Source organism: Meleagris gallopavo, chromosome 8, assembly GCF_905368555.1.
Source record: "Meleagris gallopavo chromosome 8, MGAL_WU_HG_1.1, whole genome shotgun sequence".
Lineage (NCBI taxonomy): Eukaryota > Metazoa > Chordata > Aves > Galliformes > Phasianidae > Meleagris > Meleagris gallopavo.
Genome location: NC_139411.1, coordinates 23,952,327 through 23,974,482, shown reverse-complemented (window position 1 = coordinate 23,974,482; position 22,156 = coordinate 23,952,327). Strand labels below are relative to the sequence as shown.

At 39.0% G+C, this 22,156-nt stretch overlaps 1 protein-coding gene across 1 annotated transcript in view; it reads right to left on the bottom strand.

The window, feature by feature from the left end:
- Positions 1–22,156, bottom strand: part of SORCS3 (sortilin related VPS10 domain containing receptor 3) — a 272,688-nt gene that overhangs the window by 57,696 nt on the left and 192,836 nt on the right. The window contains exons 8-11 of the mRNA XM_085229454.1: positions 8,975–9,064; positions 6,004–6,183; positions 4,125–4,271; positions 3,349–3,451 (exon numbers count right to left, since the gene is read on the bottom strand). Coding sequence (XP_085085580.1) covers positions 3,349–3,451; positions 4,125–4,271; positions 6,004–6,183; positions 8,975–9,064 — 520 coding nt within the window. The remainder of the gene's footprint in view (positions 1–3,348; positions 3,452–4,124; positions 4,272–6,003; positions 6,184–8,974; positions 9,065–22,156) is intronic.

Below are 22,156 nucleotides of genomic sequence, written 5' to 3'. Positions count from 1 at the left end.
CTAACAAATTGTAGGGTTCTTAATTTTAATCTTGTGATTTCCATTATGATGGTGTGTTCTGCAGACAGTTCTACAGAGTGAAATACCCAGCCTTCACCATGTGTTAGGGAATGGATATGCCACATATCAAAGCAATGCAAAGTTCAAACATCAGCTTGAACTGTCTATACAGAGAGCCCTGCAAAACATCATTTGGAGATGCCACCTCAGAGCTTGAAACAGATTCTTTCAAAGGTACTTCATCCGAGAGGCAGACAGAACCTCATCTCTCAAAGTGATACATCTTCATGCATAGTACATAATGAATTTGTACTAAATCCTCAGCCCTCTAGAATTTTGAGCATCCTGTGAAAGTTCCACAAGTGATGTGGTAAGTGTCACAAGTGGTAGCTGAAAAACTAATCGTCTGAACAAACCTCATTCGCTTATCCCCACATTACCCTGAGGTCAGCTTGCTGGTTCTGTTTCCAGAATTAAAATGTCTACAAGCACTAGTGTTCACCAAATAATGAATTTAGGCATGTTCTAAGTTAGTTCACTTAGACCTCCCTGCTTCCCAAAGCAGTCAGTGGTTAACAGAAAAGCTACCACAGTCACCCTGTTTTTCCTGATAGCCTGTCAACAACATCTTCCATCAGTGCTAGTTGGGATTCTGACTATATGAAAATCTGTCCCACAGGAAGCAGGCAGATGTAGCACTGACATACTCTACCAGAAATTCTCCCAGTCATAATGATCAACAGCCATCACGTTGCGGTCAAATCCATAATTCTTTCAAACACTGAGCCACTCGTATACCTTCCAAGAAAGACTGGTTTTAAAACAATGGTGATTTCAATGAAAAGAAGGAAAAACTAATATTTTTTCTTCAAAAATAGCAAAGGGAGGGGTAGCACTGCAGCATCACATCTGTAGCATCAACAAGAGCATAATAAAAACACCCTAATGAAAATGTTAATTGAATTTCTGACATTTAATGCTGGAAAATGAGAAATTAAAACCCAGCTGTGGGTTGACGCATTCCCAACAGCATCATGGAATCCAGCTATCTCTATTGTTGCGACAACAATATTTCCAAAAATGAAACTTCTAGGTCTGGGAGGAATGGTAATTTAAGAACGACTTTTCTATTAGTGCTCACGATATAGAAAACGATACTTTGCCCATCTACCTAATCTTCCTTCCTGACACCAGCAAAAATGATAAACTATTGTAGATGAAGGTACAAGAAAACTCAACCATGATAAATCATATAAAAGGTCAGTCTTTAGGGCATCCAGGTTCACAAGAACAAATCTACAGTAGTTCAGATGTCTCTTTAGCCCAGTGTATTATCATGACTGGAAGTCATCAAGAATTACCTGCTGGCTAAAATACAGAAGGAAAATATTGTACAGTACTCTTTTAAATATCAAAACTGGAAGATGAACATTCCAAACAGGGATTTCCAAATCGTGGCAGGAAAAGAGTAACATGGTGAGGCTCTGTTGATGCCACTTCTCCCTCTCTTTTTCTGTGTAATGCTTTTTCTTCATTCTTTCCACCTAGCTTCATTCAGTTATATGGATTCAAACCTTACAAAACACAACTAATTCCCAGACAAGTGAAAGGGATTTGGCAGGTGTAGAATTAGATATTAAAACATAAGTCTTCCTTCTGCAAGAATGTAAACTCTGTATGAGTTTCCAATCATTGCTGGAAATGCACTGCTGTAAATCATATAGTAAGATATTGCTTAACAGAGAGTTTGAGCAGTGCTTATTCTGGAACATATTTGCTAACATGTTGATACACTCCTGTTACTGTGAAACTACTTTGTGGAAACAGATGTGTATATTCCCAAAAGGTTAAAGTTCTTATTGTACAAAACAATAATGCAGAAATTCTGCCTCTTAAAGGTTAATTGTTAGACTGGGAAAGCATTCATCCTATCCACTATCAGCTTGAAAAGAACCACATTTACTAACAATGTTGATTAATGTCTAGAAACTCACTGTCCAACTTCATCTATTTGCTTTCTAAAAGGCTAAAGAAAAATAAGTCTGTAATCACACAGGCTTGCTCCTATGCATCCATCTTGCAAGTGTGGCCTGCCAGGAGTGATGACTCCACTTAGCTAAGCATAAGAAGATCTGGAGGTTTAAACCAAATTATCTCGCCCTGTTTAGCCTGGATCAGTGAACTGGAAATCACACAGTATTTCCCTTGTGGAGCTATAAATGCCATGAAGGAAACCTGTCTTTTAGGTTCTAGCTTAGTCCAGGAGACACATGGAAGTACAGAACAACAGTCAAAGGGAAATGGCTGTAAGAAACAATGTAAATTCATACAGGCAGTATGCTAAAATGACATTGCTTAGAATTGCAAGCCACTAATGGGTTGAATAAAGGAGGTACAGTGACAAAGAGATCAAGTTAAAATGAGCCTTGGAAAGAACAGTTAAGTTACTTAAATATATTTGATTTTACATAGGAACATTCCTGAGAAAAGGCAGGACAGCCTACCTGCTTCAGAAGCCAGTTTTCAATAGCAACAGCCACTTAGCGAGCTCTTTGTTACCCTAGCAGCTCCCACAGAGCTGTGGGAGCGCTGAGCATGAGTGAGATCTCGGTCTATCCTGATTAGACTGCACACTGTATGTAGACAATAGAGGACAAAAGCGCCCATGATGGTTGTCAGATTAATTACAGTGGGTCAGCCATTATCACTGTGCAAGTATTGTAGCCGATTGTCATTAAAATACTGAAACCTGCTAAAGCACCATTTTGCAGAATGAGGCACAGCAACAATGACCCATGAAGTGTTGATGAAATGCTGCTGGTCTTGGAGCAACACTGCATAGAAAGTAGGTGCCACACACAAGACAGGCATTCATGAAGTCCAGGCTTCACCCAACAGGCTTTGGAGACAGCTCTGTGCTTGTTACTCTGTAGGTGGAACTTGTTGATACTGCCTGGGACTATAGCCCTCACTTCTCATTCATAGTTAACTTCAGCCCTATTCTCATTCATAGTTAACTTCAGTAAATGGGTATGCCTACAATAGCGATTGTAAGGTAGCCAAGCAAGAGGAGTTAATAATGACAGTTGGTAACGATCCCACACAGATTTGAGCTTAGGCCTGCACATGGGTTATTGCTCAGCGACGAGTACCTGTCAGACATTACATCTGTTGAAGTAAGGGGCCACTTGTTCTCTCCTAGTCCACAGCAGGTAGGAGTTAATTTGAACTAGCTTAGCACTACCTGAAACAGAACTAAAAACTTTTACATCAACACCAAAAATCTCAAAACACACTCAGACTCCCAAGGAAACATGAGTGAGCGCTGAGAAGCACACAAGTTCTTACCTGCTGCCACCATCAGCCCAGGAACTGTTTCCTTACTAGAAATGCTTCCTGAAGTATATGGATTCTCTGAGAGTTGCAGATGCAAGTGCAACGAGCAAAAGGGCTGTTGAAAGGAAACAAACAAAAGGCATAAGTTTCAACATTCAACAAGTCAAATAAAATAGGAATCCTTGTTGACTGAAGACAGATGCTCTGGTCCTCCTGAAAATGACCCCTCTACTCTTAGCACTATTACAAGTATATGTTCATTTTTTGAATAAGCACCATAGAAGTAGCTGAGAGCATTAAGAAGAAATGAGCATACCTGCATTTGTTTTTACCATCAATCTGATCTAGAGCACTTTCCACTAAAAATTTTCATATTCTATTTTAGATTTCATGAAAAAAGTTGAAGCAAGATGGTGAAAATTTTCTACTTGTATAGTTTCACAGAATTTAAGGGCAATATACTTAAGGGAACACTCTTAACACCTAGCAAATCAGGAGGAAAACACACAGAGGAAGTCACCAGTAAAACACCACTCCTTTGAAATGCAGGGGCTACAGTCTAATGTAACATAACTGTTCACTGAATGGTGTTGAACTATGTTGTGAATCCAACCTAAGGCTCTTATCTTTACACTGTGCCCCACTGCGGGGCACCGACTCTGCAGATCTCTGGCAGGCAAGAATCCCTGCTACCCAGCTTCATTTGAAGCTTTTTTAACCCAGTGACTTATGTAAAAGCCTCAAAAGGAGTCAGCTTTTTGAGACCTTTGAAAAGGTCTGCCACTCACCAGCTGGCAAACTACAGGATCGCCTCTCAGATTGGTGTCTGGTGCCTTCAGCAAACGCCAATCTCTGCCCTTGTTGTAGGTAATGAATGTCTTGACTTGGTCATCTATCTTTTTGTTAGCCAGGAATATGCCTTTGATCCCTGCTACCTAGGAAAAACGGAGAGAGATGAAAAAAAATACATCGGAAGATCAGGCCAATGGAACGGCCCATCTGAGCACTCTCAGCAGCAAAAGCACTCTGCAAAAGCAATAAAACTATCTCAGTCCAGCCTTAGAAGGTTGTGAATGACACTACAATACATCTTGATGTTTCCTCCACAGTTGAAAGGGCCTTGTGCCATTCCTCTCTCTTTAAGAAAAAGACAAGTGTACTCATAGAGCAAATCCCTATCAAACAGTCCACTTACAGATTTCTCTAAATGGCTGCAGACAGGTAAGTGATGGGCTTGAATGGACAACATTAACCACCTCTCACATTAGGTCTGTAATCCTGGAGATGTGGTCCACTTCACTCCCTCGTCAGATTTCCATAACATAGAAGGCAGCAAGTCACCTTCAAACCTGAATATATCTAAACTGATGTTTTGCAAACTTGATGTTCTTCCATTCCCAAATTCTGTCAAAATCAACCCAGTTGTTCCAAATGTTTTGATTTTTGTCAGCAGAACCAATTCCAACAGAAAGCAGTCCTGCCAAAATGTTCCTAAGCAGACTTCATGTTGTTTGGTCTCTATTGCACAGCTCTGAAAGTGAGACAGGAAGGAGGAGCTTTCTGCAAATCTGGAACTTCCTGGCAAGAGTCAGGATGCAAATCCTTCCAGCTCTAAAGGCCCTTGAGTGACACTACCCTTGGAAAGACCCCATGAGAATCTCCATTGGCATTTATCAATAAAAACTAGTACACAAGTGGAGAATACTGACTTTGCCCAGAAATAGGAGATAATTCATGTTTACTTCAGCTGGCTCATCACAATACAGAAGTACATCTTTTTTCAAAGGCAGGAAAATATATTTAAGTAAGCAAGAATAAAATATAAAGCCTGTCCTTCGTAATGACCCATGTGTTACTTGTGAGTTTTTCCTCACTGCCTTAAACCAATTGGATTTTTATAAACAAATTCAGCATTATTCTGGCTGAAATAAATTTAAATTCCTATATAATCCTAACTTATATGTGAAACTGGAAACACATTTCTCAGTGTTATAGTAAAACTTTCTCAAGTTACTCTGCAACCACTATTAGTATTACCAGTAAGTTAATATTGCAGAGCACTGAGCTCTGAACCTCAGCAGATCTTTCAGCCAGTAAGATCAATCCACCATAGCCAGGATGCCTTGACTAAACCAGTAACTGAAGCAACTACTTTGAATGGACTATTCTTGGCCACAGCTGAAAGGCCTAGCAAGAGAATGAGAACAGAAGATCACTAAGGGTAAACGATACTTGTTATCTCTAAATAAATGACATCTATAAGCTTTTGTTTACAATTCACAAATTGATTAGTACTTACAAAGGTGGAATTTATATTCCCTGCCTGTGACCAGATGTCTCTAGCTATCCAAGGATCTAGATATCCACCTGTATTTCTAGACCTTCTCTAGACATCTAGATTAGAATGAAAGGGACAACAGTCTTCCCTTTTGGAAATGTTACAAAACATAAATAGATATTCACTTGAAAAAAAAAAAAAAACCCACAGCAATTATCATCCACATAGCAGAACACTCTGCGTCTATCCCCACATGAGTAAGCTTAGCATCAAATTCACTAAGTGCCTCTGGGCTGATTCCAAAACAAATGAAGATCTTGGAAGGATGGTAAGTGATTTACACTTGCCTGAACAGTTGTAGTTCTTGTAGGATGATCTTTACTACATACCTCATAAAGGTCAATCATGACATTCCCCTCCAGTCCTCTACTGCTTTTCACATTTTCCAAGGCCAGAGTGAAGTAAACCCCTCGGGTGTCCGAAACATACAGGTTGTATGTATCATTCTGGTTCCACTCTTGAACAGCTGCAAATACCTGATTCTCAGCTGTGCTTATAATATGCATGTCCTGTTCAAAGAAGAAAAAAAGACCTATTACTAGGACCTCTATATTTCTTTGCCCTTTGGGACATGTAATAATTACCATGAGTTATGGAAGAATGGAGATGGGAGTGTGAATTATAGGTATGTTAAACAACTTTCTGTTAGAGGAAGCCAATAAATTATCACCATTGTGACTTTTCTGCATTTTTTTTTTTAATGATCACCAGGTGGGCAAAGGGTTTTTACTTTCTTCATTTTTGGTAGCTTCAAGGAATTTCATCTAGCTTCATTTTTTATTTATAAATTTGAAAGTGAGTATTATCATTCACGGAAGATTCACAGTCTTGGAGCCAGGAGTTCTCCCACAGTCAGTAGATTCACTGTAGCTAAATTAGAGACAATTTTCATCTATGTGCTTACCTAACAGACTTTGTTTCCAACAGGTAAAGAATTAGTTTAAAAAAACAACAACAACAACAAAAAAGTGAATTTACACATTGAAGTTGAGGCATAAGGAGTTTAAGATAGTGTTGGTAGTTATTTTTAATAGCATAATTTTCTATGGAATGTTTGTCCAATAGTGACTACCAAACCACCAGACCACCCCACCAACCTTTGCTGGATTCTTTCCAGTGATCAGGACATGATCCGACAACATTTTAGAATCATAGAATTGTTTGAGTTGAAAGGAACCATTAAAGGCCATCTGGTCCAACTCCCCTGCAATGAACAGGGACACCTACAGACTGATCAGGTGCTCAGAGCCCCATCCAGCCTCCTTGGATGTCTCCAGAGACAGGACATCCATCACCTCTCTGGGCAGTCTGTTTAAGTGCTCCACTGGAAGCTTTCTCCATTTAGTTTTAATATCAAAGATTTGACAGTGCATTTCCACAGTATTTCCTTAAAGCAAGTTCACAACCTGGAAATGATTTTCAGTGTAGCGATAAGTACTGAAACACTTCATCCCTGCCACCCTTGCTGAATGAACTAACACTGGATCCACTAGAATCAGAGACACAACGGCTATGTGGGACTTCACTTATCTATAAATTAAAAATTTTCCCAGGATGCGAAGGAACCCTCATTAATGTTTGGATCTTGCACAACAGTTCTAATTCCTTGCAGAATAAACACATACGCAACCTAGTCTAGCAGCATGAAAATAAAGCAAATCTCTCGGTGACTTCAATCTGTTTTGATCAGTTGCAGTGGAAACACTGCATTAACCCATTACCAGCCCCACAAATGCACAGCTCAGGCAGAACTCACTAATGTACAACTAATAGGAGAGTTTTTACAGTACAGCAAAAGTTTTCTGATGGCTAAGAGAAACATAAACGATTTCCTTTACATGGCTAAATGATTTTGCCATGAAACCTTGCTTAAAAATAGTTTTGATTTTTAAATAACAAAAACAATACAGATTTTTTTTTTACTATGCATCTGTTATAAACCAAGGCCACCAAAAAACCCATTTCAGAGCAGGCCAGCAACCTATGACAGCATCAGTCAGGACAGTCACAGGGCACTCATTCTCTCCATTCACTTGTCTTTTTATTAATGAGCAGCTTTCAATACTCAGTAACTTGGAAGCATAAATACCACTTTTCTCATGAAAAAGGCAGCAGTGTTTCCAAAACTGGTCAGACATTTGACAATAGCACAGAAGGACAAAAATAAACTATATTTGTGCTATACAAGTGTCAATACACTGTGAACTATCATCAACCCAAATGTGGAAAAAGTCAAGGTACAATACTAGGTGTTCAATATGCAAATTTCTCACAGCTAATAAAGTTCACAGCTAAAAGCTGAAGAATCCAATATATGCGAGGCTGTAGATACATTACTGGCAATATCCATAGCACCATTCAACTCTGTGCAACAATTACAGAGTTACCACACAAAAATTTTCACTTACGGAATAAAGGGGAAGGTCATTACTGCAGTATCAGTCCTATACAGCAGTAGTCTCAGTAGCCATTCTGTAGTTATGAAGAGCAGGAATTGTCTGAGCTACCTAGAAACTTGTATCAGTGAAGGCAGCGTTAAGGTTGGTCCCTTCTGTTCTGCACAGTCCTAAGCAAGGACTGCACTAGGTAATCTGAGTATCATTTCAGGGATGTATTCTCGCTGAGGTTTGACACATTCCATCTGGTAGATAGCTAAACCCTAAGTGAGGAAAGCCAGCACAGTTGTATGAGAAATATAGCTTTCCTCCTTCCCAGCTTTGCCAGTAACTGCTCATCTTAGGCACTGCCATCTGAATCATCTCACAAGCAACATCATACAGTGCTTTTATGCATCCAAAGTATCACTAAGACACAAATTTAAGGCAGTCAATTTTTTTTCCATGATTTATCGACAATTTCCAAACGTGGGATGCGGACAGTGGATCTTCTGTGTCTTGTACTCTATGGAACACATTACGGAGACTGCAGTAGTACTCAGCATCCCAAGCATTTTCCAGTACCCCCAGTGCTATGGAAAGGCTTACCAGAGAAATCTTTAGTAGAAAGTAAGACAAGACTGAGGAAAAGAGTTCATAGCAGATCTGTCCAGGAGGAGTTTATTTTCTGAGGTACTTGTTCATTCCCATTTGCACTTTACAGTGGAAAAAGGAATCCGCTTTTTCTGAAATACCCTCAGATCAAAGGCAGATAAAGATCCCAACTTCATATTTAAGAAAGATCATTCAGGAAGCACAACAAATGTAGCTCCCCAGAGAGGAACTCTGCTGAGATGCTTCACCAGTGGGCAGGCTATGCTATTAAAGGTATTATTTGTTTGTGTTCATAAAATGGTGTACTCACCTTAGGAAGAGAGTATTTGGGCAATTTAATCTGTGCAAAAGGCTCCCGTCTATATGACACATAGTAATTTGCTCTTCCACCAGCTGTCACCTGTGGAAACATCAAAGAAAGTGAGTGATCACCCTTGTGAGACACCCTATGCTGACACCTCTAAGAGAGTTTAACAACTATTTTTTTCAGATATCTTTTCTATGACCTGCACAGCTGTCCCTGAAAGCCTCTGTATAACTCCATCAAAGAAATCCCAGACTTGTGAGGGTTGGACAATTATTACTTAAAATGGAAAGTACAATGGCACAGCTTATCTCTTATGCTTCAATTCCAGCATGACTTTAATATTAGGTATCTCACAAAAAAAGTGAAAAGTGTGAAGTTTAAGGTCTTGTGTGGAAGAAAGAAAATGACCTGGTTTTCATCACATGGTTCCAACTCAACTACCTTGGCCAGTAAATTAAAGTCTCTCCAATTATCTTCCAAAATTCATTTGCAATGACTAACGTGAGAGATGCACACAAGCATTATTTAATACAAACAGTAAATGCAGAGTGTTCTCATAGATTGCTAAGCACTTAGATGCTCTCTGTCCCCATAAAGCTAACTTCTCTGAAATCATATCATCCCTCAATTAAAATGTGAGGGAAACTGATAGATGTCCAAGCCTGTGGTACTATGGAATGGATGAGGTGTAAAGGCTGCATACAAATGCCATACATTGATACATTGATGAATTCTAGCTCTGATAATGTGCAATATATGAGATTTTAAACTTGTCACTAGTCCTTTACTCTTGTCATGGGTGTTCTTTGGCACCATTTCAGATCTTGCTACAACCAGGCTTACAATGGTAAGTTTTCTACATCCTGCTGTTCTGGCAAGCTTGCAGTTTTTGAGATACAATAACATAAAGCATTTATTATATGCATTTGTTGGCTTCTATGGTTTCCATTAAAGCTAACAAAGGTCCAAGATTCTTTTCTAGATATACTTCTTTTTTTCTGATAGTGATATTTCAGAGCTTACATGGAATATTTCTATAACATCAATTATATTCTCAGTAACTATATCACCCCTAATAGTAGCATTCTTCCCTAGAGAAGTTGTCATTTGAAGGACACTATATCACTGGTCATGAAATTTGGTACCTAATCAAGTCAAGATAAGGTTTTTCTATTAACAGCTCGAAGAACTGGAAAGAAAATAAGGTTTAGTAATAGAACAGGCTACACACATAGAGATTTCTCCTTCTGCCTGTTTACCATTCTTGTAATGTTATTACAGTCATATTTATTGCTCCCAAAATAAAAAATAAAACATAAAAAACAATCATTATGCCATATACCACATATGAAGCCAGGAAAAAAAAAAGCCCATATCATAGTGAACTGAAACTATAGACAACATATAGCTAAAGTCAAAGTAAGACAGAAGTGAAAATGGAAAGCAATTTGCCTATATTATCAAAACAAGCCAGGAGCAGAGAAAGAACAAGAGTCACTTGACTCTCACTGCTGGTAGAGCATGTTGCTGATTGACAGCAGCATCTATGGGCTCTGCCTTCCAGGTGTAAAGATAGCAGAAGGGCTGTAGTGTTATTTTGAAAGGATATCTTTCCCACCTAGTATCACCTTATCAAAATCAAGTTTTCCTAGTGAAGAACAAACTATGCTGTTGATTCACAGTCAATACAATTTAAAGGATAAAATGCAGTAATTGTATCTCCCTAACAACTGTAAATACATTGCACAAAGTATCATCTAGGTGATTCTACCTTAACAACACAGGGAATATTTCAGAATCCCCTATTCTCTTGGTAGTATTTCTGACCTGCAGAGGAAGACCCACATTCTAACTGAGATAACTGTGCAACATCAACTCATTTTACACTACACCACTCGTGATTTCAATGCTGGCTTAGTGTATGTAACAGAGTAAAGACTGGAATTAATATGTCCAGAGACTACTTAGCTAAGTCCCTGTGCTCAATACCTACCTCTTTGGATGGACAGTGACATAGGCACTGATTCTGCTTTAAGATACAGATAAGAATGTTTACATACTTCACAAGGATGCTATAATGATTAATTAACATAGGAAGCAGCCACAATCCAAGATCAAGGAGTGATCAATATCCCCCAGCTCTGTGCCAAAAACAGGTTCTATTCCAAATCTGCCACACCCATTACATAGTTTAAAAGTTTCATACTACTGCAAATGTATGCTTTTTGACTCTCTTTAAGGCAGAAACTTTAGGATTCAAACAACATTCAAATTCACTGTACATTAGATACACTCTCTTTCAGCACTCTACCTAGCAATAAGGTCACCTTGACAAAGGCTTAGAAGTAAAAATCTTTGTGGTCTGTGATCTTTCTGAGCCAGTTAATAGGAAGCCACCCACAAATTCCGTTGGCAGGAGTTGCGTGAAGATTATCTCAGCCAAAACTTCATCTCTGCATGATTTACATCCAGGGTTATAACTGTTCCAAAAAAAATGATCAAGCCTTCAATAAAGTTTTGGCAAGCATTGTGGTAGAGAACGAGTTTTGGAAGGACCAACTTAATTTATTTTGATGAACTTTCCCTATGAGCAAAATCTCAGGCATTGTAAATCCCAGAGATTATAATAGCGTTATCCCCTCTAATGCCACCTCTCAGTTTACATTTGGTGAATGTCACACAATTATTTGCTGTGAGCTCATCTGTCATGCTCAGTACAGAATTAGCTGGATTTGTCGTTTTTCCTTCTCCTTTGCTAATGACTGGCTGGTTTATCTGTTTTTCTGGATTTCTATTTTATGTGTTTAATTGGCTTCTGGTCACTGGAAATTATTCCTTTGGACAAACGTGTTTGATGTTAAACACATTTATCTTTCCCAACCTGTGTTCTTCCTTTCTCCTTCCAACTTTCATGATCTACTAATTCTTCTTTAATACTTCCACGTTCTGTTACAAGATGAAAGGCTGGTCTCACATTAGTTGGCATTTAAAGAAAGATGAGAAGTTTCTCTTTAAAAAACATAAGAGTTCTGATATACTAGATCATCATCCATCCCAATCTGCAAAAGACAGTGCATTAAACACAGAAGAAAACAGAAGTATGTTCACCAGGCTCCAGAATACTAGAAAATCTGTCACAGAATCCATTCATCATCCATTCTGAGACATGCCTAGAAACATTGGTATGGCTCTTTAAAAGCAGATTTGGGTTTTACCTAACCAAAAAACAAAAAAGCACATTTATCATTCAAAAGAGTTAGGAAGGCAAGTGGAACGAGTTATAAGGAGGTTCAAGAACATAAAGACACCCAAAGTGACGTCAGGAAAATGAATGCAGCATAGCGAACTTCATTCTCATCTTCCTGGCTTGCTGATGCTGGCACTAATAACTTCCAGTATAAGATAAGTATTGCTGTAACCAGCATGGAACGACTAAATCTCCAAAATGACTCGGCTCAGCAAAATCACATTTGCTTCCTGCTGCTCAAAGAACTCACAGAAAGGATAAATGTATGTGCACTGATGTAGACGCACACACACTACATGTCAGAGTCTTGTCGTGAAACATTTACAGTGTACAGCTAGCAGAGTAGAAGACAACAGAGAGCTCTCTTCTATGTACTTTATATGCTTGGGTAGTTTACAAGGAAAACAATCACTTGCCCTGCACAATTATTGTAAAAGGACAACTATTTTATTTTTTTTTTGCATTGTTGATAATGTTCATATGAAAAGAGAATTGGTAATAGCACAGCTCAACCTTCAATCATTAAACATGTTTAGACATTCGTAATTCCTGTAATTTACTTTCTACATCAAGTATAGTAAATGGCAACTCAGTCGATTACAGAACAAAATTTTAAACTTCCTTGCTGACAGTATGTCTTTGGATATTATTTCCAATAAATTTCTCACTTCTTGTTGAAACAGCTACCTCAGCTTGTAGAGCTCTCTCCTTCCCAGTAACATAAAATAAGTTGGTAGAAATTAAAATATGAGAAATGATGTATAGACTGTAATGGAACCCTTGATCTGTGCTTTCCACCTCCACAGTGTGCCCTGGCATCTCTTCTTACTGTTTTAACACTAGTTACCCTTTCTCCTTCTTGCAAGCATAAAATCTCCTGAGTCAATTTGAGGATTAAAGTATGGAAGAGTTATGACAAATAGATTTCTTTCTTAGCAAAGAATTTTGGTTGTTTCAGAGCCAGAGCCATTCACAAGAGATTCAGGATATACAGAGAGATCAACACATGAATGAGCCCCAAGTAACACTCTTCTTTCTTGACTACTCATCACGGCCAGGACTAATCATCTTCCAGATGTTTCTGTGTGCTGAGCTTCCCCACTGCCATACATAAGCCACACTGTGGTAGGTACAATCTAGCCTGAATTATCATCTCCTTGGTTTTCATTAGTGCCATACCTTTTGTGCAGTCATCAAGGCAACATATAATGACCTGAGTGTGAGGAGATAGAGCTCCATGCTGTAGGTAGGCTTCTGTAGTAATGTAGTGGGCTAAGCACACCGAAGCCGCCTGGAAAATTCGGCAGGCATTTAACACATACCACACATTAGAGTGTCAGAATTATCAGCAAATTTTTGTTAAGGCAAAGCAGCATTAATTGAATCGGCCCCATACCCATTCATTTATGCCCTTCTCCCCTCAGAACTGTGATGGCACACAACAGAATGAAACAGTCTTAAGTGAAAATACTGGAATAATTTTAAAAGCAAGTCCTTCAGAAAACATGCACAGTTGTACCAAATATTAGCCATGTTAGAGCTGCAAACATACACTACCCACACAGAAGCCAACTTAAGAGAGGTGAATAATTGTACATATTCAATCTCCTGAGGGATTTCAGAGGAAACATATGAGTTTGCCATGGCAATTCTTTACATCTGCAGCTGCAGACACTGCTTATAAATCATATAAGATGTGAGGAGGGTAGAGAGTGATAAAAAGTACGGCTCAAAAAGCCATAGAAAGAAAATACATTTAAGTAAATAAATAAATAAGGAAAGAAGAATGCTAATCTATTTTTTCAACAGATGTTTAGCTTCACATTCCAAACCCAGTAACATTTGGCACAGCAAAGATGAAACAGTGCAAGAAATGGATGAAAAATACCCAGCAGTGAATAGGAAAGTAGCTAACTCCTTAGTGCATATCTTGCCTTAAGAAGAGCTTTTAACTAGCACCTGGCATGCACTTTCTTTCATCTGTATGGATTAATTTCCCCCACTGGAGCAATGTCCAGCATTTTAAATAGGGGCAAGAGAAGATCAGCTGTGGCAGGCATTATTCACCAGTAAAACAGGTGTAATCATGTTCATCATTTAAACATCTTCATCCTATTAGTTTCATAATAAGCTTTTAATGATTTCTTCAATAAAAGACTCAAAGACCAACCCTACAAGTTGGAGAGTGCTCCATTGTCCCGTCAAGCCGTTCTCTCCACCATCGATCGCAAAGATAAAAATCAATCAGAACTAAGCAGGCTGAAGTTAAAAATAAATTGCACCGATTGATTTCTGTTAAGACCTTTGGCTCCTAGTTAAAAAATTGAGGAAAGAAAGATATATTTGAACGTGGTGCATTTAGCTTCTATGAAAATAACAAGAAGGCTTCAGACCAAGAAATCAAAGGCTTTAGAGAGAAAGAGAGAAAGAGAGAAAGAGAGAAAGAGAGAAAGAGAGAAAGAGAGAAAGAGAGAAAGAGAGAAAGAGAGAAAGAGAGAAAGAGAGAAAGAGAGAAAGAGAGAAAGAGAGAAAGAGAGAAAGAGAGAAAGAGAGAAAGAGAGAAAGAAAAGAAAATGACAATACATAGCCCCTTTTCCTTTCTTTATTCTTGGGGAAATTTCCTACTTAAGTTATTAAATTGACAGCTTGAGAGCTGAAGTTGGGTATCCATATGAATTGGTACCATCTCAGCTGTGACTGGTGATCAATGTCTACTCACCAATTTGATTCAAAGCATGTTCATTCAGCCCAGCCTTAAGTACTTCATAAACCTGAAACATACGCTCATGTCTTACTATCCAAGTTTTCTAAATGACCATAGTTTATTACTGTTACTGCTTATAACTATCTGAGCTAGGCTTAAGATAGAATCATAGAATGATTATGGTTGGAAAAACCACTAAGATTATCTACAGTCCAACTGCAACCCATTACCACCATGCCCACTAAACCACGTCACTCCGTGTGGCATTTATGCTTTTCTTGAATACCTCCAGGGACAGTGACTCCGCCACTTCCTTGGGCAGCCTGTTCCAATGCATCATCGCTACTTCTTAGAAGTTCTCCATATAATATCCAACCTGAACCCCCCCTCCCCCATCACAACTTAAAGCCATTACCTCTCATTCTACAGTTTTCCTATAAGATACATGTAACTTACACAATAATTATGAACTTCTTTTCCTCTACGAAATCTTACAGAGAATTTTTCCCCCATCTAAGATCTAGAGCTAGAAATAATCAAATTTTTCCTTCTCTAAGATTGAAGAAAAAAAAAAAAAAAGTAGTACTCATAAATATATCAGTTTGGATTAAAATAGAATTCGATTCAGATAAGATTTTTGAACACAGACAGATGAGATGCCAAGCATTCAGAAAACATTATATCATTGATAGGTGCCATAAGAAGTTACCAGTAATTATGGGCAAATGCTGACATCTGTGTGCTCTAAGGAGACTTTCTGATGAGAAAGAACACTGATTTGCTTCAACAGCTTTTGGCAGAAATGTTTGCTCCTGTGAGCCAGAGGAATTATTTGGATCTGTATTATGAGAGTTGCACTAAGCTGCATCACATAGGAACATCTGGGGAAATTCTGGGTTTGCTTGTTCTTACTCATCTGAGTGAGCAGACTGAGACACTACTCTGCTGTACAATTCTCTGAATTAAGCAAAAAACTTCTAAGTACAAAATTATTTCAGGGGGTTAATAAGAGCATTTTGACTTAAACTTTTTACATGGAATGCTTGCTGCATATGTAAGCTGGGACTGACTGCCATCCTCTGCTCCTAAATGTTGATGCTGCCAACCCATCTCATTCAGGAGGGTTATTAATACCAGCCAAGATACCTCTTCCATGCTACCTTACACTTCCTGCCTTCATCATATCACAAGAAAGGACAACCACCAGCACAGCTTGGCTTTAGGGAATGAAACCTTCACGTATCCCAGGACAACCTAAACCAGAGGAATCAAGAGTCAAGAGGAAGCTGTGGCTCTTGAGGTTCCCAGAAGGTCAGATCACAGATGAAATAGCATAAAAAGCTGCCAAGTAATCTTTCCAAGAGAAGGGGCCAGGAGAGAGACAATAGCAGTGATTAATATGGGAATGCCTTGTAAGCAAGTGGGGACCAGGCACGAAAGACCCTCTTATGAATTTCAGCCTGCAGTTAAACACCTTGATAAATTATGCTATGGGAGTAGAAAAGGAAAGAGGCTCCCATGTTCTCATTTTATAAAGGCCTTGGAAAGTGATAATGTAGTGCCTCTCAGAATGCCTCTCTGGTTAATGGAGCAAGGAACTTCTCATCTAAACTGGAAATAGAGCAGAGCCTGATGTACACAGGAGGCCCTTTTCAACCAGAGCTTGCAGGTGCCAATCCTTGTCCTGTGAGGTCACCAGCCTCTAGCCCTAGAGACAGATTTGAGTGTCCATCTCTGTTCTGGATTCAGTTGGGACAGAACTGACTGCGGCTGGTATGATGCCATGTTTTGGCTGTAGAATAAAAACAATGTTGATAACACACTGATGCTATAGTTGTTGCTGAGCAGTGCTATATAGAATCAAGGATGTTTCAGCTTTTCAGCTTCTCATACTGTTCCACCAGTGAGGGGTGTTGAGGAGCAAAAAGAGCTAGGAGATGACAGAACCAGGAAAGCCGACCTAAACTAGCCAAAGGTATACTCTATGCAATATGATATAATGTGAAAAAAGTATAAAACAGGCGAGTTGGCTGGTGCAGGAGCAGCTGCTGCTCGGGGACTGGCTGGGCATCAGTTGGCAAGTGGTGAGCAATTGCTTTGTGCATCACTTGTTTTGTATATGTCATTATCATTTCTGTTATTTCTCTCCTCCTTTTCTGTCTCAGTAAATAGCTTTTATCTCAACCTACGAGTTCTACCTTTTTTTTCCAATTTTCTTCCCCATTCAACTGGGAGGCGGGTGAGCAAAACACCGTGTGGCATTTCATTGCTTGCTAGGTTAAATCACAACAATCTCCAAAGGGATTCACTTGGACATCCAGAGGAAGCTGGCAAATTCAAACCAGATATTAGATTCTTCTAAAACTCACAAGACTTTGATGTGCCCATAAACTCTGTCACTGCCATGGAAGCACTGAAAGTCTGAGCCACACTTCAAATGGACTTCAGCTGAAGGCGGTACAGATTTCCTATACCAACCCAGAGAAAAATAAAGACATAAAAAACAGTCGTGATGGATATTGATTGCCCATCCGCACATCTCTGCACTGACCTACAGCCAGTTCAAATCAAACAGGCCAAAGTTACCTTGAGGGTCTATAACACTCACAGAGACAAAAACTTAAGGGAGAAATGGGGACAGCGTTAACTGGATGCAGAGCTGAACTGGCATGACCTCTGGGACGAAAGCCACACAAGTTTACACAGGGAGAACACAAGAAGATTGATAAGGAGGAGAAACATGTTCTATGAGACTTACATCTATAGCTGAGGGGTGGGAGTTGGAGGAGACATTTTTCACATACCAAATCCTTCCTCAAGTTTCTTAAGATCTCAGGAGTATGCCCAAAAGCTTATCTGGGCATTTTCTACTTCCATCAATTCTGATCTCATAAAAAATGCTGCCTATCTCTATAAACTTGATCTCACTCGCATCCTCAGGCCACCAGCACTGTAACATCGGTACTGCCAGCAACCTTCATGCTACACATCCTGGAGAGTTTCATCTTTATTACTGTCCCTCGCCTGACACCTGGGGATCTGTGGGAAAATCCAGTCCTTAGCTAGGCCTGCACTGAGTTGGGAAGTGTCCACAGACCCCATTGGTAGTCAGACATGTCCCGCATAGGACTCCATGCACGCACTGAGTTATCACTCTTGGGATAACTACGTTACCCTTACATAACCGGCAGTGACTTGGCAATAATTAGCTCCCTCTGCCAGCTTTAGGTCTGCCCACATAAATGTTGCTTTCTGAAAAATAATGGGGTTTTACAGGAAAGTTGAATCCTAGCAATTGCATTGCCATTTTTAATACCTCTATTAATTCTCAGACCACCACAAATAAGCAACAATGTACTGAAACTTTTTCATCCCAGACTTTTCCACTCCCTGCAGTAACTGAAGACGTTTGCTCATGCTTTCTTGCATTTTCAGTGGAACTTTTTCATTTGTTGGCAAGGAAATTTACACAGAATGTTTCTGTTCTTCCTTTTCATAGCTACTCTAAAGAGCTATGACATTGACATTATTTTCTTACTTGGAGAAAAAATAAGTTTTTCCTCTAAACAACGCTTCTCTCTGAAAATACAATTTTCTGTAAAATAATCCCCATTTTCATTAAAGCATATTGCATTCTAGTTTCTTTTCAACAACTTGAACAATTCCTTTAGAAACCCTGATACGTGACTTGATTGAAAAATCTTTTCCCCAGAACAATACTGATTTATTTTTACTGTAGAAATTCTACAAGCCATCAATAAAAATAGATACATACGTAAAACAAAAGCCAATCCCTGATCCCTGATCCTTTAACGTAGGCTGTGCATGTGAGAATACCATAGCAGTTCAGGCAATTGTCAGGAAGTCAACTCTTACAGACAGTTTTCAGGTTGTCTCTGTGCCTGAGTTTAGAAAGAGATACAATTCTGCAGCAATTATAGGACAACGCTTAAAAAGGCGTGGCACAACCATGGAGAAATTATTGGCTCCCCTATTGCACAGCTATATAATTGAACATCACTGACGTTGACCTTAATGGCAAAGTTGCAGCTAATATTTCCTTTACTTTCATGAAATGAGCTCCTTTTTGGTACAGTAAATGAATTCACACTTTATATCATATTCCAAGGTTTTCTCACAACTACACAATTCACATTGCAAGCTCTATGAATTTTAAGTACTATCTATGAAAAAAGGAGCTGATAGTGGCTCCTGGCTTCACCAGAGCAATCCTGGGAACAGAATAAAATCTCAACACATAAGAGAAGTCACAATTTTCTCTTAATGGATCAACTTATACAGAATTACCCAATCTTAGAGCTGTGCTGGGCATCCTTCAACAATTACTGATCAATCCAATAGAAGTCAATCAATAAGTTCAGAGTAATCATTTACTGTTCAATTCATAAGGATTCTTCCTACTTTCTCCTCATAGCTATTTCGTTGCTCCTTCTTCATTGCTTTTTACGTTTCTCATCATATACTATGTTATTTACCTATGTTATGTGCCTAGTAACCAAGCCTGAGTTTGTTCAACCTCTCTTTAAAAACAAGTTTCTTTCAAGCATTCTCATTTTATTTCTTTGCACCGTGATTCAGGATGATTCTTTTAGAAGCACTGCACAACACCACGCCACGTATAGGAATCGATTACTTCTAAGGGCTTTATAACATTTTCCATATTCATCCTTCCCTGTGCATTATGCACCATAATATTACACCTACTTTGGGTATAAAGTTATACAGGTTAATGATACAGGCCTGCTTAACAATTTGATTAGAAGGGATATGCACTAGTGAATAACTGCATACAGATAATCTAAAATGATATAAATAGCTTGGATATACCCATCCTAATTTTAGCTGTTGAAAAGTTAGGATCTTCTCTAAGCTATAATTAGGCATCTTCTACCGTTGATGAGAAAAGTACATTCAGAAAGAGACCTTTTGCATCCTGCAGTAAGTCTCTGGGAGAAAATGAATTGCTTCTGATGGTTTTCATCTGTCTATTCACTTTAGGGGAACACAGACTACCAGTTTAGACTGAAAACGTAATGCTTTCATGATGAACATTACAGGAAACGTTTTACTCTCTACTTTACAACATTCTGATTTGCTTCAGCACCAACAGGTTGAAACTCATACACCTATCATTTATGCTACTATTAAGCCTCACCAGGTTCTTAACACTTAAATTAATATTTATTTATTCACCTGTCTAATATTTGAAATTCAGAAAAGCTGGCTCCCATATTCCTGTCCTAGATTATCCAGACAGAATGACATACGTCAGATACTGTGCACAGCAAATCTAACACATCCTATAATAGGTTTGTGAGACTCACATGGTTTGTGAGACTAATACATTCAGGACACATCACTCCTCTATATGTACCAGGCAAACGCTGCATAGCCTATCGACCATGTGCTGAACACAGTGGATTTAACACACCTTCAGCAAAACAAGGCGTGCGCAGCTAATCTGAAGTGTTACTGGAGTACTCCATGGACTCAATCAGTATCCAGTTTCTACAGCCAGTACAGGCTGGCAGATGGCTGGAAATCCCACAAGTGGGATGTAAAAAAGGAAGGAAAAGTGATAGAAAATCTGTGAAAGGGATTTTTCCCTTTCACAGATTTTTCCCCAAACCTGCAGAAATATTCAGTTTGTGCATTTAAAATTTTTAAGAAGTGTCAGTATGTGATTTTCACTTTGAACATGAACTATGCTGAAATAAAACAGTGCTAAAGATATTCAAGGCACCTGAAGTATTACATATATTACTTGAAGTATTACATATATATACACATGCATGTTTGTATATAAACACATATATTTTTTAAACTTGAAGCAATTAGCAGCTATTAGCCTGGAGGACTGTTTCCATCCTTGCTAACGTGAGGCAGAGGCATGCACACACCAGGCAGATGTCCCTACTGTGTGCCCAGGCTTCTAAGTAGATCAGCCTTCTTTTAACACAGATGAGAGATACGGAATGAGAAACACCTGTGGGGCTTCGTGCTTGCCATAAAGGATTGGATACTATACAACACCCTCAGCCATGAGTATAAAATGCCAGATAAAAACAACCTCTCAAAAATACTCTTTGGAGAGTATGTCCAATTGGAAAGACATTGCCTCTAGAGAAACTGTGACTTGCTAAACTGCAGCAGCTACATTCCCAGTATATTCAGCAATCCCAGTATATAACAGCAGTCAGTCTTCTCCAGGACAGCTCGCTCCTCTGCACATAACAAGGAGGCCACCAGTGCTATTCATATGCACACAGTTTCCATACTGCAGTCTTCCCAGGTAATATGGATGCAATCCTCCACCTAATCCCATCGCAGAATTTATCAGCTTTCCTTGTAAACTCACAATTTCACAACAAATGGAGCAGAACTTCCAATTTGGATGATTCAAGAAAAATGTTCCCACAAGAATGAGAAACAGGAGCTTAGCTTAAGCCAGTCTTAGTCAAAAACGAAGTACGTATCTTTCCTTTACCACATGGCTCAAAGCTTCATCTCATTTCATTCACCCTATTCAGCAAGGGGGACAGCTGGTTACCATCAGCATGCATGTAATCCCTATCTCCAGACTTTTCTATATCCTAAAATTACTGCAACATAGAGTACAGTCTTCACTTTTGGCACATGTTCAGGAATTACTCTTTCATATCATATGGTTCATTCTCACAGTTCCATAGGTAAGAAATAGGGAGAACTGGCCATATTCCATTTTTTTTTTAGAAAATCTCATAAACAGGTAGATTCTCATTTAATTTGTCACTTTCTCCTCATCTACAAAACCATCATCAAATGGCTGGCAAATTTACAGCCATCCTCTACTTTGAAGGTGCCCTGTAACATCTTTTTTCAATCTCACTGCTGTTTACTTCCCACTGCAAATCTTTGTTCAATCCATTAGCGTTACTTGTCTGTCAAATTAGCATAAACCTTTCCATTTGTTAAAATGATCACTCATTCCCCTCCTTTGCTCTTCTCCGTTCTTTTCAGTTCATCAATAGCTTATTTGCATTTTTCAAGTAGACACAACGATAGCAAGTTAGAGTTTCTGTGACACACATGGACCCTCATGATTATTGATGAGTGAACTTTCAAAATATATCAGATTCAGCATGAGACAAATGAGTAACAGAGACATCAATTGTTTTGCTTCAGACTGCATAGCCAATCTACAGCAGGCAGGTACACACTCACTCCCTGCTCT